Source organism: Cebus imitator, unplaced genomic scaffold (assembly GCF_001604975.1).
Source record: "Cebus imitator isolate Cc_AM_T3 unplaced genomic scaffold, Cebus_imitator-1.0 Scaffold217, whole genome shotgun sequence".
Taxonomy (NCBI): domain Eukaryota; kingdom Metazoa; phylum Chordata; class Mammalia; order Primates; family Cebidae; genus Cebus; species Cebus imitator.
Window position 1 is genome coordinate 329,969 of NW_016107532.1, and position 16,892 is coordinate 346,860.

The 16,892-nt window shown below is 43.6% G+C and overlaps 1 protein-coding gene and 1 non-coding gene across 2 annotated transcripts in view; one reads left to right on the top strand and one right to left on the bottom strand.

Annotated features, from left to right (window-relative positions):
* The window catches only part of DCAF7 (DDB1 and CUL4 associated factor 7), a 37,325-nt gene that overhangs the window by 5,489 nt on the left and 14,944 nt on the right, over nucleotides 1-16,892 (bottom strand). Inside the window, exons 2-6 of the mRNA XM_017549214.2 lie at nucleotides 6,287-6,445; nucleotides 5,441-5,552; nucleotides 4,903-5,021; nucleotides 1,702-1,911; nucleotides 622-739 (exon numbers count right to left, since the gene is read on the bottom strand). Of these exons, the coding sequence (XP_017404703.1) occupies nucleotides 622-739; nucleotides 1,702-1,911; nucleotides 4,903-5,021; nucleotides 5,441-5,552; nucleotides 6,287-6,445 (718 nt within the window). The remainder of the gene's footprint in view (nucleotides 1-621; nucleotides 740-1,701; nucleotides 1,912-4,902; nucleotides 5,022-5,440; nucleotides 5,553-6,286; nucleotides 6,446-16,892) is intronic.
* LOC119474206 lies at nucleotides 11,542-11,644 on the top strand. The gene has a single exon (XR_005203492.1). It is a non-coding gene; the product is annotated as a U6 spliceosomal RNA (small nuclear RNA).

Consider the following 16,892-nt stretch of genomic DNA (forward strand, 5'->3'; position numbering starts at 1 on the left):
CAGGGTTTCACTATGTTTGTCAGGCTGGTCACAAACTCCTGACCTCAGGTGACCTACCCACCTCAGCCTCCCAAAGTACTGGGATTACAGGTGTGAGCCACCATGCCCAGTGAGTAAGGGGTACTCTCTTTGGTCTGGGAAATAGTGAAATGAAAACCACAAGTCACACACCACAACCAGGCAAAGTTCTGCGGGGCCCTCCAATGTATCCAGGGCTCACTGTGGGTTTGTTATAGTGACACATGAAAGGTCCCATGGATATGTTGATCTTTGCAGTCCCAAAGATTCTGTTAAATCCACAAGGGATGCCTCCTTTTCCTCATATTCCTGGAATTAAGTCCTCTGTGCCACCCAGATTTTAGGGAGACAGTACAAGGCACAGGCCTATAACTGACACATGATGTAAATCACATATGGAAGATGCTCTGATGTCCATGAGGGTACAAGATCTCTAAAAATTTGTACTGCTTGAGTTTCACAAGTGTGGAGAGGCTCTGACTAGTCACTTTTTATAAACCTCTCAAGACTGTCCTTAGAAAACAGTAATAATTACAATTCTAAGGAGCCAAGAGGACAGATTTCCTCCATCCCTGCCAGATTCCTTTCCCCTACTGTGATTACCTGCAGTGCAGATGTGACAGGATGAATGTGGGGCCCAAGCAATGCCATTGACACATGCTCGATGGTTGTTTAATCTGGCGACAGGTGTGCAGGGAACCCGGACATCTAGAATCACCACCTGTGGAAATAACAAGTAAAAGGCCCAGGATCGTCAGAGTTTCACAGAAAGAAACAAAAAATACTATCCAAACACAAAAAATCTTTTTAGGCATAACTCTTCTATTTGTGGATTTAAAGAACACTAGAGGGCTGGACGCAGTGGCTCACATCAGTAATCCCAGTACTTTGGGAGGCTGAGGTGGGCGAATCACAAGGTCAGGAGTTTGAGACCAGCCTAGGCAACATGGTAAAACTCCGTCTCTACTGAAAATACAGATAGAGACTATAAACTTGTGTCCTTTGTCATCTTTTCCCTTAATCCTGTGGAAATCCTGTCTCTGTTGTTCTTTCTTTAATTTATTTATTTATTTTTGAGATGGAGTCTCACACTGTTGCCCTGGCTGGAGTGCAGTGATGCTATCCTGGCTCACTGCAACCTCTGCCTCCCGGGTTCAAGCAATTCTGCCTCAGCCTCCCGGGTAGCTTGGATTACAGGTGCACACCACTGCACCTAGCTTTTTTTTTTTTTTTTTTGTATTTTTAGTAGAGACAGGGTTTCACTAAGATGGTAAGGCTGGTCTCGAACTCCTGATCTCATGATCTGCTTGCCTGGGCCTCCTAAAGTGCTGGGATTATAGACATGAGCCACTGTGACCAGTCAAAAATTAAAAGTTCTTAAAAGGAATTCTTGTTCCAGATCAGGCTTTCTCAGTCCCGAGATTGTTGTCATTTTGTGTAGAATATACTTTGCTGGGGGACTGTCCTGGGCACTGTAGGATATTTAGCAGCCTCCCTGGTCTCCACCCACTAGAAGCTATACTACCACCTGCCTCTCCAGAGTTGTGACAACCAAAAATGCCTCTAGATATTCTCAAAGATACTCCAGGGGCCAAACTGCTCCAGCTGAGAGCCACCCTTCTAGATATACTAAGCAGTGCTGGAGCTTGGCAGGGCCCATGGTAGTCTGAGGGGAGTGCTCACCTCCATTCCATCCATGGCCATGGTGGCCAGGTAGTTAGGGTCCTGCTTGTTCCAGCAGAGGCGAAGCAGTGGGTGATGCTGCGGGTCTTCGTAAATGATGGTGCTGTGTTCTAGATGGCGGAGGTCAAACATCCGCACAGAGCCATCAGCACCCACAGAGGCAAACATGTCCCTGCCACCCCCGGCCCGGCTAAATGCAATATCATAGACCTGTTGGTGAACAAGAAGCTCCAGTCAGATTCAGATCCATTACCTCTTCTTCCTATAGGAGAAAAATCTGCCACGTCCAGGTCACCTAAACCTCGCTCATGACAGAGAAGCAAGTAAATGAAGCCCAAACAGTGTTTGTGAGTACTAAAACCTGAGAGCTCTAATATCAGTGGTTTCCCAAAGATGAAAGATCATTCTGCTATAGAAATTGGCTGGCTTCTTCCCACATTCCTGCTTTCCAAGTCTTCTTCCTCCAACCCCTGTGATAAAACAAAAGACACATACCCTGCTGACCAACAGAGCAGTGGCTGTCTTCTGCCACACTAAAAGAATGAGACATTTATTTCCTGGGCCTTGGTGGCTTTCACTTGTGCACAGTGAGAGGCAGGTCTACGAGCACATTAAGGCCTAGATCATCAATCACAGAGGTGACAGCAGCCCTCCTGTGGCCACTTAATAGCAGTCAGACTGATTCTACTGTGAAACCTGGACCTGAGACTCATCTGCAAGAAAGACGTCACAGAAATTTTGAGTCATGGAAGGCCTAGATGTTCCTGTATTCACAATAGGTTTAGTAGCACCCTTCTGTCCTAGCATATGTTGTTTCTTCTCGTAGTTGGTTTGTGGTCGTAAGTGAATCAATTTAAGTTTTGAATCAATTTTCTGCATTTATAATTTGCTGCAAACATTGCAAGTCACTAATGTCTACAGAGGTAGAAAGCAATGGAGAGCTTCAGAGAAAGAGAGGATGAAGTCCAGGCGCAGTGGCTCGCACCTGTTACCCCTGTACTTTGGGAGGCTGAGGTGGGTGGATCATGAGGTCAAGAGATCAAGGCCATCTTGGATAAAATGGTGAAACCCCATCTCTATAAAAATACAAAAAAATTAGCTGGGCCGGTACCCGGCATCTGTAATCCCAGCTACTCGGGAGCCTGAGGCAGAATTGTTTGAACCCAGGAGGAGTATGTAATGCTCACTTGGCTCTAAGTGACTGCCCCTTCAGTGCTCCAGCAGCATGGTTCATTGGGAGCCAAGGGATGGTGACAACACCCAAGTACACTAAATCCTCTTCTACACTGATCTACCAGGTAGCAATGAGAGTCTCCGAAACAAGTCTTCTCCTAGAGAAAGGTGGACTGAGAACAATCAAAGGTGCTAGGAAGGTGTGATTACTGTTTCTCTAGAGCCATCATCCTTTCTCAGGTTCATTACTTCAAGACAAGGCTGCCGGTCCAGGCCTGTCTGCTGTCAAGATCCATTCCTGACTTCTCTCCCTGCTCTTCTCTCTGCCACAAGATAACTGATTCTTACAGCCTGCATTTGGCAGGATCTCAGATCTGCTGGCTGCTTCTGGCTGGTTCAGCCATGGGAAGCTTTGGTGGGAAGCTGGATGGTGGGAGGCAGGGAGAAGCTGAGGTATTTCTTCTCCCCTTTCTCTGTTCCTAGAAGTGTCTCTGTTAGGTAAACCCAGCCCCTGGGCTCCAGGAACCCTGCCTCTTCCCGTGGTCCCTCCAGCCTACAGGCAGCGGCAGCTTCCTGCTGCTCCCATTCTATGGATGACCTCATTGCTACCTATGTGGCTTCTCAACCTTAGCATCTTCTGTATAAGGAGCCCCTGGATTAAATCCTACAGTTGAAATACTTGAGTAATTCAATTCCCATTTTATCGGTTGGACCTAACAGACAACAGCAGGCTAAGTTGTCATATAACTAAAATGTGGCAGCTTGTTCAACCTGATGCCAAGAGGGTTTCCAGAAGTTCCTTACTGGTCCTCTCTGTGGGACAAACCCTTCATTTGACCCCTAGTTTAGCATCAGTCAAGTCTAGAAGTCTTGTAACAGAGCTAACCCTTAGGAGTATAGAAAGCCAAAGACAACCCCTTACTAAGAATGATAACCCAGGTCACATCTTCCTACGCTATTGACAACCTCAAGTTTCTGATCTAAGGTTAAGACATTCTTTTTTATCTGTATAGATATCAATACCCCTAGCTGTGTAAGGTAAGGTAGAAAAGAAAAGGAAACACTACCCACAGGAGATCAGGGTACCAGGAGCATGCAATGGCTCTAGGAGGAAAAGATTTATGGGCATTTTCCAAAATCACTGAGAAGAATGCTTTGATTAAAATGCAATTGGCCGGGTGCAGTGGCTAACGCCTGTAATCCCGGCACTTTGGGAGGCCAAGGCAGGTGGATCACCTAAGGGTGGGAGTTTGAGACCATCCTGGCCAACATGGTGAAACCTCGCCTCTACTAAAAATACAAAAATTAGCCAGGCATGGTAGCAGGCACCTGTAATCCCAGCTACTTGGGAGGCTGAGGCAGGAGAATCGATTGAGCCCAGGAGGTGGAGGTTGCAGTGAGCAGAGATTGTACCACTGTACTCCAGCCTGGGTGACAAAAGCAAAACTCCATCTCAAAAAAAAAAAAAAATGCAATCACAAATAGATCTCCTCAGTTTTCCTAATAAACACAGAAACATCATCATCAAAGTAAAATATATTCCATTACCAACAGTAAAAAAAGTATAAAGATTAAGTGAACATACTAGAACTTCATAAAACATTTATAGAGAAAAATGCATAATTAGGTTTGTCTCTCAGAAAATTTTTTCTCTTCCTGTCTCCCTTCCTTCCTCCCCAAATCTAATCTGTTTCAAGGTTAAGTATTACCCTAAGGTTATTTTTTAATCACATCAGTTCCCAGTTCTCTTCTATAAGAGACTTCATTATTTTAAAAAAGCAATCTCTGGCATGAAAAGAACCATGACAGACCTTAGAATAAGTCATTTACATTAGCCAAAAAAAGCATTAGTTTACAATAGTGTTGTTTTCCCGTTTTTGACACATTACTATTGTCAATTTAGACAAGAAGATGTTATGTTACGATTTTCTACATAAAGTGCAGAACAATGAGAGAACAATCTGACCTCTTCCTGTGCTGAAGGCACAGGAAGCATTTGAGGAAAGACAAATGGAAAAGCTTCATTACCTCTTTGTCATGGGCGATCAGTTGGGTCTTCACGTGGCCAGACACAAGATTCACTCGCCCTAACACCTGCCCTGTCTCCAGCCCCCAGATGGTGCACGTCGTATCAATGCTTGAGGTACCTATAAACAAACCAGTGCGAGTCAGGGCTGAGGGGAGCAAGGTTCTTGGGCAAGCTTCCCTCCTGTGTCTACTCATCGCCAGGCCCAGAAAGCAACATACCATAAAGACTACAGAATACAACGTCGGGGGTACCGGCAGAGCCACAGAGAGAGTCAAGTACTCAATCCCCACTGTAGGATCTTAGATTTTAAGTGAGAATTCAATCCTCACCGTAGGACTTTAGATTCTAAGTGGAGAGACAAGAGCTACACGCATGGAAAGCTCACCCACATGGTAGGAATTAATAAATAACCACATTCCACACCAAGCCTACTTCTCACTTGGCCTTGTTCTAGGATGATACACGGCCCAGTGTGACACCTGAGAAAATGTATTTTGGCTTCTTCCAGCTGAAACACATACTCCCTAACTCTCTTACCTAAAAGATAAGGATCCACCTCATTCCAGTCAAAGGAGGTCAGGGGAGCACAGAAATCAGAGTTCTTATTATTGTTTAGCAAACACTCCAGCCTGGTCTCTGTTTCACCAACCTGAAGGAACAAGAATTTTTTTTTTTTTAATTAGCCAGTCTTATCCTCATAAAAAGTCTTTTTAAAAATCCCTGTTTAGAGAATATCTTAACAAACATACAACGTGAGGGAAAAATTTTTATCAAAAACAGTAACAAAAAAAAAAAAAAAAAAAACAGTAACAAACCCAGGACTCCCTGAATGCTACTTTTCCCCATACTTTCTCCTCTGCCCAGCTTTGTTTTCCACATTTTCATCCCTGCATCTTCCTAGGGGAGAGGTCTTCTCACCTTGCCCAACCAGGAATCTCTGCACACGTGGACTAAGGCCACACTCATGCTACAGAGGACGCTGCTGCTGCTGAGCTCAGCGGAGAGCGGAGGGAATCCTCCAAGATCCACTCACACACTTCATTAGAATCAATGCCCTGGTATTTGTTTAATTTACTCAAAAACATCTTGGCTGCAAACAGAATATGAGTTCCCAAGTATTCCCATCTTCACTGAAGGCTGTCATCGTCATATTGAGTTGACTGAGCTGACTGCAGTCAGCAGCCAGACTTCATGGACTCTTGACTTGATTTACTAGAAAATCTGCTGAGCCAAACAAGGTCAGTCCATTCAGGCTTCGCTTTTTCTCCGGTGCGGCAATGACACTCAATGCCTCCGACCCCTGTCTCTTCTGTGACTCCTCACTGCTAACAGCTGAGGCTGAGAAAGCCCACTTGTCTGGCTGCTAATAAAGCATCCGCTTACCCTCCACACACGGAGATAGTCACCACTTGTTGCCAGTAGGTCTGGATAGACGCCTTTTGTGTCAGGGATCCACATGAGCTTTGTGGTGGGGTACGGGTGGTCAAAGGTGTTTCTGCAAATAAACTCTGAACTCTCCTCATCTAAACCAACAAGCTGAACCTGTAACATGCCAAAGTTGAGACATATAAGCATTTGTGAGCAGTATAGCAAATACATTAAATCCCTGGTAAGTGACAGTCTTTTTTTTTTTTTTTTAAGACAAGGTCTTGCTCTGTTGCCCAGGCTGGAGTGCAGTGGTGCGACCACAGCTCAATGCCGCCTCCGACTCAAATGATCCTTCCACCTCAGCCTCTAAAGTAGCTGGGATTAGGGGCATGCACCATCACGCACAGCTAATTTTGTTCATGTTTTGTAGAGACAAGGTGTCACATGTTGCCCAGGCTGTTCTCGAACTCCTGGGCTCAAGTGATCCTCCCGCCTCAGCCTCCCAAAGTGCTGGGATTACAGACATGAGCCACTGTGCCTGGCCAGTGATATGAGTCTTGACACTGTACTACACTAAACTGCAGAATAAAAAATGATTGCCCTGAGAGGGCATCTAGTCCAACCATCCCCTGGCAGACAAGGACACCCAGACTCAAAGGGGTGGTTACACTCAACACTACAAAGCCAGTAGGAGACAGAGACAATATTTGATTACAGGTTTTCTGACTCAAATCCTGCATTCTTGACTCCAACTACGTAAGTGCACTATCTGCCAAGCCAAGTACATCTTTCCCTGAAACCCCTGAGGTCTTTGAAAATGAGTAGGGGTGGTTTTGGCTGCCGCAATGACTGAAGTGCTGAGGACATTTGGTGCTCAGGGGCCAGAAATATGAAACACCCCATGCAATTTTATTAAACAAACTAACGCTCACTTAAAAATCCGATGGTACACAACCCTCACCAACCCTAAACAACACTGGCTCATTATGTTTACACATAAGGGTATGCCAAATGACCGTTCAAGAGCCCAAACCACTGTGACGGGAAAAAAAGTGGGCACCATTGATGAGAAAGTCCCAACTAGTTCTGATCACTTTTTCTTAGAGTCAATTTTAGCCCACCATTAACTTCCAGTCTTTACTGTCAAACTTAACCTGGCTCAAAGGGAAATAACACTAACTGTGCATTTGTTTATGAACTTCCAACTGGAAGATGGAATGGTGGGGATATTTGGTAAAGATCCGCAATAAGGAGAAAAGCACTAACCAGGCAACACAAAATAGGATTCCTTCTACTCATCTTTCTGACCTAACTCAGTCTTAGACACCAGTATCTTCCAGACTTCCCCCCACCCCGCCCAAAGTTAGGTATAGCTGCATACAATAAAGCCTACGCAAGTGTACAGTTAGGTGAGTTTTAGCAAATGTACAACTGTATAATCCTCACAGTAAGATATAAAACATTTCCATCAACCCAAAAAGTTCTCCTTGGCTCCTCTGTAGTCAACCCTTTATACCTACCCCAAGTAGCCACTGATCTATGGTTTTGTCTCTCTGTAATACTACATAAATAGAATCAGATGGTCTTGAGTCTTCACTCAGTACACTGCTCTTGAGATTCATCTATGTTCTTGTGTGTATCAGTAGTTGCTTCTTTTCTTACTGCCGAATAATATTGCATTATTTGCAATGTGGCACTCTATAATTTTGGTTTTGTTTTTGAGACAGGGTCTCACGCTGTTGCACAGGCTAGAGTGGCAGTGGTTCAATCATGGTTCACTGCAGGCTCAACCTCCTGGGCTTAAGCAATCCTCCAGCTTTAGCTTCCTGAGTACCTGGGCCCACAGGCAATGTGCCACCACACCCAGCTAATTTCTAAATTTTTTGTAGAGATGGGGTCTCCTTATGTTGCCCAGGCTGGTCTCAAACTTCTGAACTCAAGCGATCCTCCTGGCTTGGCCTCCTAAAGTGCTGGGATTACAGATGTGAGCCACCATGCCAGGCCAATTTTTTATGTCCTAGTTAAAAAAGTTTTGCCTAATCCCAGGTCCCAAATATTTTTTCCTATGTTTTCTTTTAAAAGTTTTCTAGTTTTAGGCTTCATATTTAGGTCTCGAGTCATTTCAAGTTAAATTTTTACATGGTATGATATGAATCAAGGTTTGCTTTTTGTTTTGTTTTGTTTTGAGATGGAGTTGCACTCTTGCTGCCCAGGCTGGAGTGCGACAGCATGATCTTGGCTCACTGCAACCTCTACCTCCTGGGTTCAAGCAATTCTCCTACCTCAGCCTCCTGAGCTGGGACTACAAGCATGTGCTACTGTGCCCAGCTAATTTTTTTTCTATTTTTAGTAGAAACGGGGTTTCACCACTTTGGCCAGTATGGTCTTGAACTCCTGACCTCAGGTGATAAACCTGCCTCCGCCTCCCAAACTGCTAGGATAACAGGTGTGGGCCACTGACCCCGACCAAGGTTTGCTTTTTTATATATGAATGTCTGACTGTCCTAGCATCATTAGTTGGGATGACATTCTTTCTCCTATGAATTACTTTGACCCCTTTATTGAAAATCAGCTGACCACTTTATTCTGTTATATTATCTATCTGCCTACCTGTTTGCCAGTAGGCAAACTGTCTTGACTGTAGTAGATTTCTAGTAAGTTCTAAAATCGGATAGTGAGTTCTTCAACTTTGTTCTTCTTTTTCAAAATTGTTTTGCTATTCTATACTTTTGCTTTTCCATGTACATTATACAATCAGCTTGTCAAATTTTACAAAAAGCCTGCTGAGATTCTGATTGGGATTGCGTTGAATCTACAGATCAGTTTGGGGAGAACTGACATCTTAAAATACTAAGTCTTCCAATCCATAAACAAAGCACATTTCTCCATTAATTTAGGCTTTTTTTTTTTTTTTTTGAGAGAGTGTCTTTCTCTAGCAGCCACGTTGGAGTGCAGTGGCATGATGTTAGCTCACTGCAACCTCTGCCTCCCAGGTTCAAGTGACTCTCATGCCTCTGCTGGGACTACAGGTGTGCACCACCATGCCCAGGTAATTTTTGTATTTTTAGTAGAGATGGGGTTTTGCCATTTTGGCCAGGCTAGTCTCTAACTCCTGGCCTCAAGTGATCTGCCTGTCTTGACTTCCCAGGGTGCTGGGATTACAAGTGTGAACCACTGCGCCCGGCTGCCTTAATTTCTTTCAGCAATGTTTTAAAGTTTTCAGTGTACTTCTTACGATTCTTTCATTAATTTTATTTCTTTTTTCTTTTGCTGATACTGAGTCTCGCTCTGTCACCTCACCTCGAGTGCAGTGGCGTGACCTCTGCTTACTGCAACCTCCGTCTCCCAGGTTCAAGCGATTCTCCTGCCTCAGCCTCCCATATAGCTGGAATTACAGGCATGCACTACCACACCTGGCTATTTTTTTTTTTTTTTTTTTGTATTTTTTAGTTGAGACAGGGTTTCACTATGTTGGCCAGGCTGGTCTCAAACTCCTGACCTCAAGTGATCTGCCCACTTCAGCCTCCCAAAGTGCTGGGATTGCTGGCATAAGCCACTGCACCTGGCCCATTAACTTTATTTCTACTTAAGTTATATGCTATTATAAGTGAAATTGTGTTTTATTTATTTTTAAGACAGGGTCTTGCTCTGTCACTCGGTGTGGAGTATAGTGGCTTGATCATAGCTCACTACAGCCTTGACTGACCTCCCAGGCTCAAGTGATCCTCCCACCTCAGCCTCCCAAGTAGCTGGAACTGCAGAGGCAAACCACCGTACCCAGCTACTTTTTTGTAATTTTTTGTAGAGACAGGGTTTTGTCATGTTGCCCAGGCTGGTCTTGAACTCCTGGGCTCTAATGATCCAACCACCTTGGCCTCCCAGTATGTTGGAATTACACATATGAGCTACTGTGCTTGACCATGACACTGTTTTAAATTCTATTTCCAATTGTTCATTGCCATTGTATATAGAAATACAATTGATTTTTGTACATCTATCTTGTCTTCTATAACTTTGCTATATTAGTTATTACTTTTTGTAGTTTTGTAGATTCCTAAGGTGTTTTCTATATATATTCATAGGTCTTGCCACCCATGTTTAACTCTTAAAAATCATGACTAAGTCTAACTATTCATTTTATGGAGCACCTACAGATTTTCAACAACCATATGATTATTAGGGGAGATAATGTATGAAGATGTAAAGGTAGACAAAACCCAGTGCTCTAAAATACTTAGGACAGCAATGCAAGTAATGTCACAAGGTAACACATGATAGGGTGCTTATTTATGACACAGATAATAATCAATAACAACTGAGAGGAAAGAGCCGTAATTCAAACTGGGCACCTGAGGAAAAGTGGAGTTAGCAACTGAGCAGTCTTCAAAAGAGAATAGGAAGGATCTGGATAGGCAAATAGGAAGAAGAAAGGCATCCCAGGTATATGGAACAGAAGGGGCAAAGTACAAAGGCGGCAAAACTAAACGACCTATTTGGTAGCAGCAAGCAGGCCTGTTTGAGAGAGCCACGTGGGAGCGCAGTGGAGACGCAGCTGAAAAACTGTGCTGAGGGTAGGCTGGAAAGCCCCAGAAGCAACCATAGGCTTAGCTCCATAAGGGTGTCTGAGAAGACAGTGGTATGGTTGGTTACAAAGCCTCTGACGATAACACATCTGGTAATATGGGCAGAACAGACTGGATCAAGGAGGCAGCTGGAGGCAGGGAGCCAGAGGGTAAGAGGGGAAAGATGAGGGTCTATGGTGACTGATAGTGAGAATGGCAAGGGATAACCAGGGATGGCTGCAAGAGGGACTGTGAGACTGTGACCAAATGCACAGTTCTTACATGAAACTAAAAAGTTAACATTCAGACCTTTGCAGAATATTTTTTTTGAGAAGCATTTTCGCTTATCACTCAGGCTGGAGTGCAATGTCACGATCTCTGCTCACTGCAATATCCAACTCCCAGGTTCAAGCGATTCTCCTGCCCCAGCTTCCCAAGTAGCTGGGATTACAGGCAGGTGCCACTGCACCTGGCTATTCTTTTTTTTTGTATTTTTCGTAGAGATGGGTTTCACCACGTCGGTCAGACTGGCCTCAAACTGCTGACCTCAGGTGATCCACCTGCCTTGGCCTCCCAAAGTGCTGAGATTACAGGCATAAGCCACCATACCCGGCCAGAAATTATATAAAAAAGGAAGAGTCTAAATGAAACATGGAATAGTTGGTATCAGCCTTTGTGGAGAAGAAAGGGAAAAAAACCCAGACGAGAGTGCTTATTTCAACAGCACACACACTCAAATTGGAACTATACAGAGGTTAGCATGGCTCCTGCAAAAGGATGACATGGAATTTGTAAAGCATTCTGTATTTTTACAAAGGATAAATGCTTGAGGCAATGGATACCCAATTTTCCAAGTTGTGATTATTATGTATTGCATGCTTATACCAAAATAGATACACCTATTATGTACCCACAAAAATTTTTTTAAAAAAACATGAGAGGCTAAATTCTTGGGCTCATTGGGCAGAATATAGAATAAGCCTCTGAGGTTGGCCATGGCAGTTCACACCTGTAGTCTCAGCACTTTGGGAGGCTGAAGCAGGAGGATCACTTGAGCCCAGGAGTTTGAGACCAGCCTAGGAAACATGGTGAAACCCCATCTCTACAAAAATTAGCTGGGTGTGGTAGCACATGCCTGTAGTCCCAGCTAATTGGGAGGCTGAGGTGGGAAGATGGTTTGAGCCTAGGAGCTAGAGGTTACAGTGAGCTGAGATCATGCCACCACATTGCAGCCTGGGTGATAGAGTAAGGCCTTGTCTCAAAAAAAAAGACGGGGGAAAGGATAAGCCTCTGATGTAGATTACGAGCCAGATATTTCATTTATATATTCACTCAAGAAATATTTAGTCAACAGCTACTAGGAGTCAGGCACTGTTTTAAGTGCTGTGGATATACCAGGGAGCACGAAGTCCCAAATCCCTCTCTAATCTTGCAGATGACACTGTGAAGTTAACCAAGAAGAGAAAATGCCTTTCAAGTCATCAGAGATTTCCTCCCAGACTTCAAGTATCGGATCTTGTGAGTATTTGCCACTTAGGATCCTCTTAGCCTGACAAGGCTTTCCACCCCCTGGTCCTAACTTACCTTATACCTTCGTTTATCTAGTCACTATTTCCCATCGCCTTCCTTACACTTCCCTCTGTACCTGTAAAGTCCTCATGCCTCCTTTCCATTGACCCAGATCTTGCCTAATGTTAATACAGCACAGTGGCTTCAGGCTTCTAGGGCTCCCTACTTATGCTAACTGTAAGACTTTGGACATGTCACTTAACTCTGCTAATCTTGTTTCCCAGTCTGTAAAGTGAGGATATTCACAGTACTTACCTCGAGCTGTATGTAACAACTCTATATAGAACTGTCTTACTCAATATATTTAACAGTGCCTGACTCCTACTAGCTGTCCATTAAATACTTCTTACATGAATATATAAATGAAATATCTGGCTCACAATCTACATCAGAGGCTTATTCTCTCCTTTTTTTTGAGACAAGGCCTCACTCTATCGCCCAGGATGCAGTGTAGTGGCGTAATCTTGGCTCACTGTAAACTCTACCTCCTAGGCTCAAAACTTAATATTATGACATTTCACCTCCTTCAGAAAGCATTTATAGTCTTCCTGGTCCAGTGCTCTTTCTTTCAGTGCTTATCTATCTCTACCCATAGTGCCTAATCCCACAGTGCCTCATGAAAGCACTGACATTACTGTCTTATGCTATTTCACTTAGTAAATGCCTTAAATATAGGCCTGTATCTTACTTCTGCTTGTACTGCCTACAGCAATGGTTTTCTAACTTAGCTAACAGACTTGCCTGAAGTGGTTTACATTCCTAGGCCTTCAACTCCAGCCTAAGGGTCCAATTGAGTAAGTGTCAAATGGGGCCCAGGATTCTCTATTCTTAGGAATTCAACACCCCTGGTGATATCATTTCAGCAAAGTTTGACAATCTCTGCACAACAGTACCTAACCTAAGGGAGAAGTCAGGAAATAGCTGAGATTCAATCTTTCCTTGAGCTTCTCAATGCTTTCAGAAGAGGTAATGACTGAAATTTTTTTTCTTTTTTTTATTTTTCATTTATTGATCACTTAAATTTTTAATTTAAGAACAAACCCATCCTCATTATTCAGAAAGGGCTCATGAAATTTAAAAGTCCTGAAGTAATTTTTAAAAATGATTTTCCCCAATTATTAAAACTTTTTCATTATAAAATATATCGCATCCCCCCACACACACAAATTAAAATCCCACCACATAAAGATAACCATTCATTTTCCTTTTTCCCCTGGTTCTTTATAGCTTTTAAGTACCTTTAAGCATTACAGAAGCAATGTATACTAACTGTAAATAATTAAGCTACTATGTATAGAGAATTAAAAGCGCAAATCCCTCTTTCCATGCTGCCCATCCCTCTACTCCAGTAATTGCCGTACAGCTCTACAGAACTACTTCTAGATCTTTCCTACAGATTTACAGATACGGATTTTCTTTACATAAATATAATTATACTATTCTGCAGCTTGCTTCCTTTATATATCAATTTTTTTTTCTTTTTCTTTTTTTTAATTTGAGGCGGAGACTCACTCTGTTGCCCAGATTGGAGTATAGTGGCATGATTTCAGCTCGCTGCACCCTCTACCTCCCCAGTTCAAGCAATTCTCCTGCCTCAGCCTTCCAAGTAGCTAGGATTACAGGCACCTGCTACCACGCCCAGATAATTTTTGTATTTTTAGTAAAGATGGGGTTTCACCATGTTGGCCAGGCTGGTCTCGAACTTCTGACCTCAAGTGATCCACCAGCCTTGCCCTCCCAAAGTGCTGGAATTATAGGCATGAGCCATCAAACCTGGCCATCTTCTCGCTTTTCAAAAATTTAAAAAAAAAATTTTCCAATCATATCCTGCCTAGCAATTTTCTTTTTCATGCTGGGGCCAATACAAATAAATCTGTCTTATTGTCACAACTGTCTAGCATTCCGCAAGACAGCCAAATTATAATTTATTCAACCCAAGACAGATTTCTTCCCATTTTCACTATGAAAAACAATGCCATGCCTCCATGAATATCCTAATCATGTTTTTCTGCACTAGTAAGAAGTTATTTCTAAAGAGTAGAGCAGTACTTTCCAAACTGCCTTCCAGTTTACACACTTACCACCTAACTATGCAAATGCCTGTTTCCCTACACCCTCCCTCACAAGAGGAGGCTTCCCTATCAAGAATATATATGGGAGGACCTAGGAGGCAAAGAATATAATAAACATTTTTCCTATCTTTTTTTTTAGATGGGGTCTCACTGTTGCCCAGGCTGTAGTGCAGTGGCACAATCTCAGCTCACTGCAAACTCCACCTCCCAGGTTCAAGAAATTCTTGTGCCTCAGCCTCCTAAGCTGGGATTACAGTACATGCTACCACGTCTGGCTAATTTTTTCATATTTTATAGAGACAGGGTTTTACTCTGTTGGCCAGGCTGGTCTCGAGCTCCTGAGCTCAAGCAATCTGCCTGCGACGGCCTCCCAAAGTGCTGGGATTACAGGCGTGAGCCACCACGTCTTGCCTTTCCTATCATTTCTGTCAGCTATTAGGCTGATGTGACCAACATCCCTGTAATAAATTATCCTCCCCCACAGCAATGTTTAACCCACTGCAGTACATACACTTGACACAGCTGGTGCTTCCCAGTTTCTCTTAGGAGCAATGGAAGTACCTGGAAATAAGACATACAGGTCAGGTGCGGTGGCTCATGCCTGTAATCCCAGCACCTTGGGAGGCTGAGACAGGCGGATCACCTGAGGTCAGGAGTTCAAGAGCAGCCTGGCCAACATGGCAAAAGTCCGTCTCTACTAAAAACACAAAAATTAGCCAGGTGTAGTGGTGCACACCTATAATCCCAGCTTCTCAGGAGGCTGAGGCAGGAGCATTGCTTGAAACCAGGAGGCAGAGTTTGCAGTGAGCCGATATCGCACCACTGTACTCCAGTCTGGGCAACAGAGTGAGACTCCATCTCAAAACAAACAAAAACAACAACAACAAAAACCCCAAAACAATAACAACAAAAAAAACAACATCTAGATTATTTAAAAATAAAAAGGTACACCTGTTATTCGGAGGTCAGATAGTATTGGCTCCTAACTATCTGTCCAAGATTTTAGACACCTTAGGAATAATAATAAAAAAAAAACAACCTGAAGTGTATACATGAAGTCATGACTGTGGATGGTACTTCTATGTGAGAGTGCACGGCCTGATGATCAGGCCTGGCTATACTGTCGGAATTCTCAGGGCAGCTTTAAAACTATGCCTGCTTTGGTCCCCACCCTCTGAAGTTCTGATTCACTAGGTCTGGGCATGAGGTTTTGTTTTTTTTTCCTTAAAGTTCCACAGGTTATTCCAACACACCCTATACAGAAAGAGAACTGGGAGGCTAAGGTCAAATATGAGGACACCCTAGTGGACACCTTTGGGAGAATAATCTACCTAGGCCGAGACCCCATTCTCTGAGCATTCCACACCTACAAGATGACCCTTTTCTCTCCTAGATCAGTGCTTCTCAACCATGGCTCTATGTCGGAATCCTCTGGGGACTTAAACATATCCCAACAAATTGTGTTTGGCAACACCCCAGATCAGTGAAACCAGAATTTCTGGTAATGAGACACAGGCTTCGGTATCTGTTAAAGCTCCCAGTGTTATCAACTCATAGCCAAGGCTGAGAATTGCTGTGCTAAATTGACAAAGCTGGTTGAACTAGTGGGACATCTGAGCTAACTGATTCATTCCCAAACATTTGGAATTGAGACCCAAAAGCTAACTAGTTTTAGCCTGGAAGGGGAAAGGCAGACAAGGGTCACAGAAGCAGCGTGCATGGAGCTGCAGGGAAAGCTGGCATACATAGCGAGTGAGAATGACAAGCATGCAAGAAAAGAGGCACAAAAAGGGACATGTAATGTGAGGCGGGACGGGGTATGAGACAACAGCTTTCCATTGGCCGGGTCCAGTCCCACGTGAGGCGTGAGGCTCAGTCTTGCCTTGGGAATTCTCCAACTCCCTTGAATGAATCCCTCCCTTTCCATAAACTACCTTGAGTGGGTTTCTGTTTCTTGTGAGCAACAAACGTTAAACAAACAACAAAAACAGAGACTGTTTCTGTTACAATAGAGATCAACTGAGCTAGCTTTCACATATTTCAGTGTAAAATATAAAGCGCCTGAGTTTAATGTTAGGTTGGTGCAAAAGTAATTGTGTTTTCTGCCATTATAAGTGATGGCCAAAATCACAATTACTTTTGCACTAACCTAATATAACTGATAACCAAAGCAAAGACTAAGAACTTTCTACATACAGGCTGGGCACGGTGGCTCACACCTGTAATCCCAGCACTTTGGGAGGCTGAGGCAGGCGGATCATGACGTCAAGAAATCAAGACCATCCTGGCCAACATGGTGAAACCCCGTCTCTACTAAAATACAAAAATTAGCTGGGTGTGGTGGCACACGCCTGTAGTCCCAGCTACTCAGGAGGCTGAGGCAGGAGAATTGCTTGAACCCAAGAGGCAGAGGTTGCA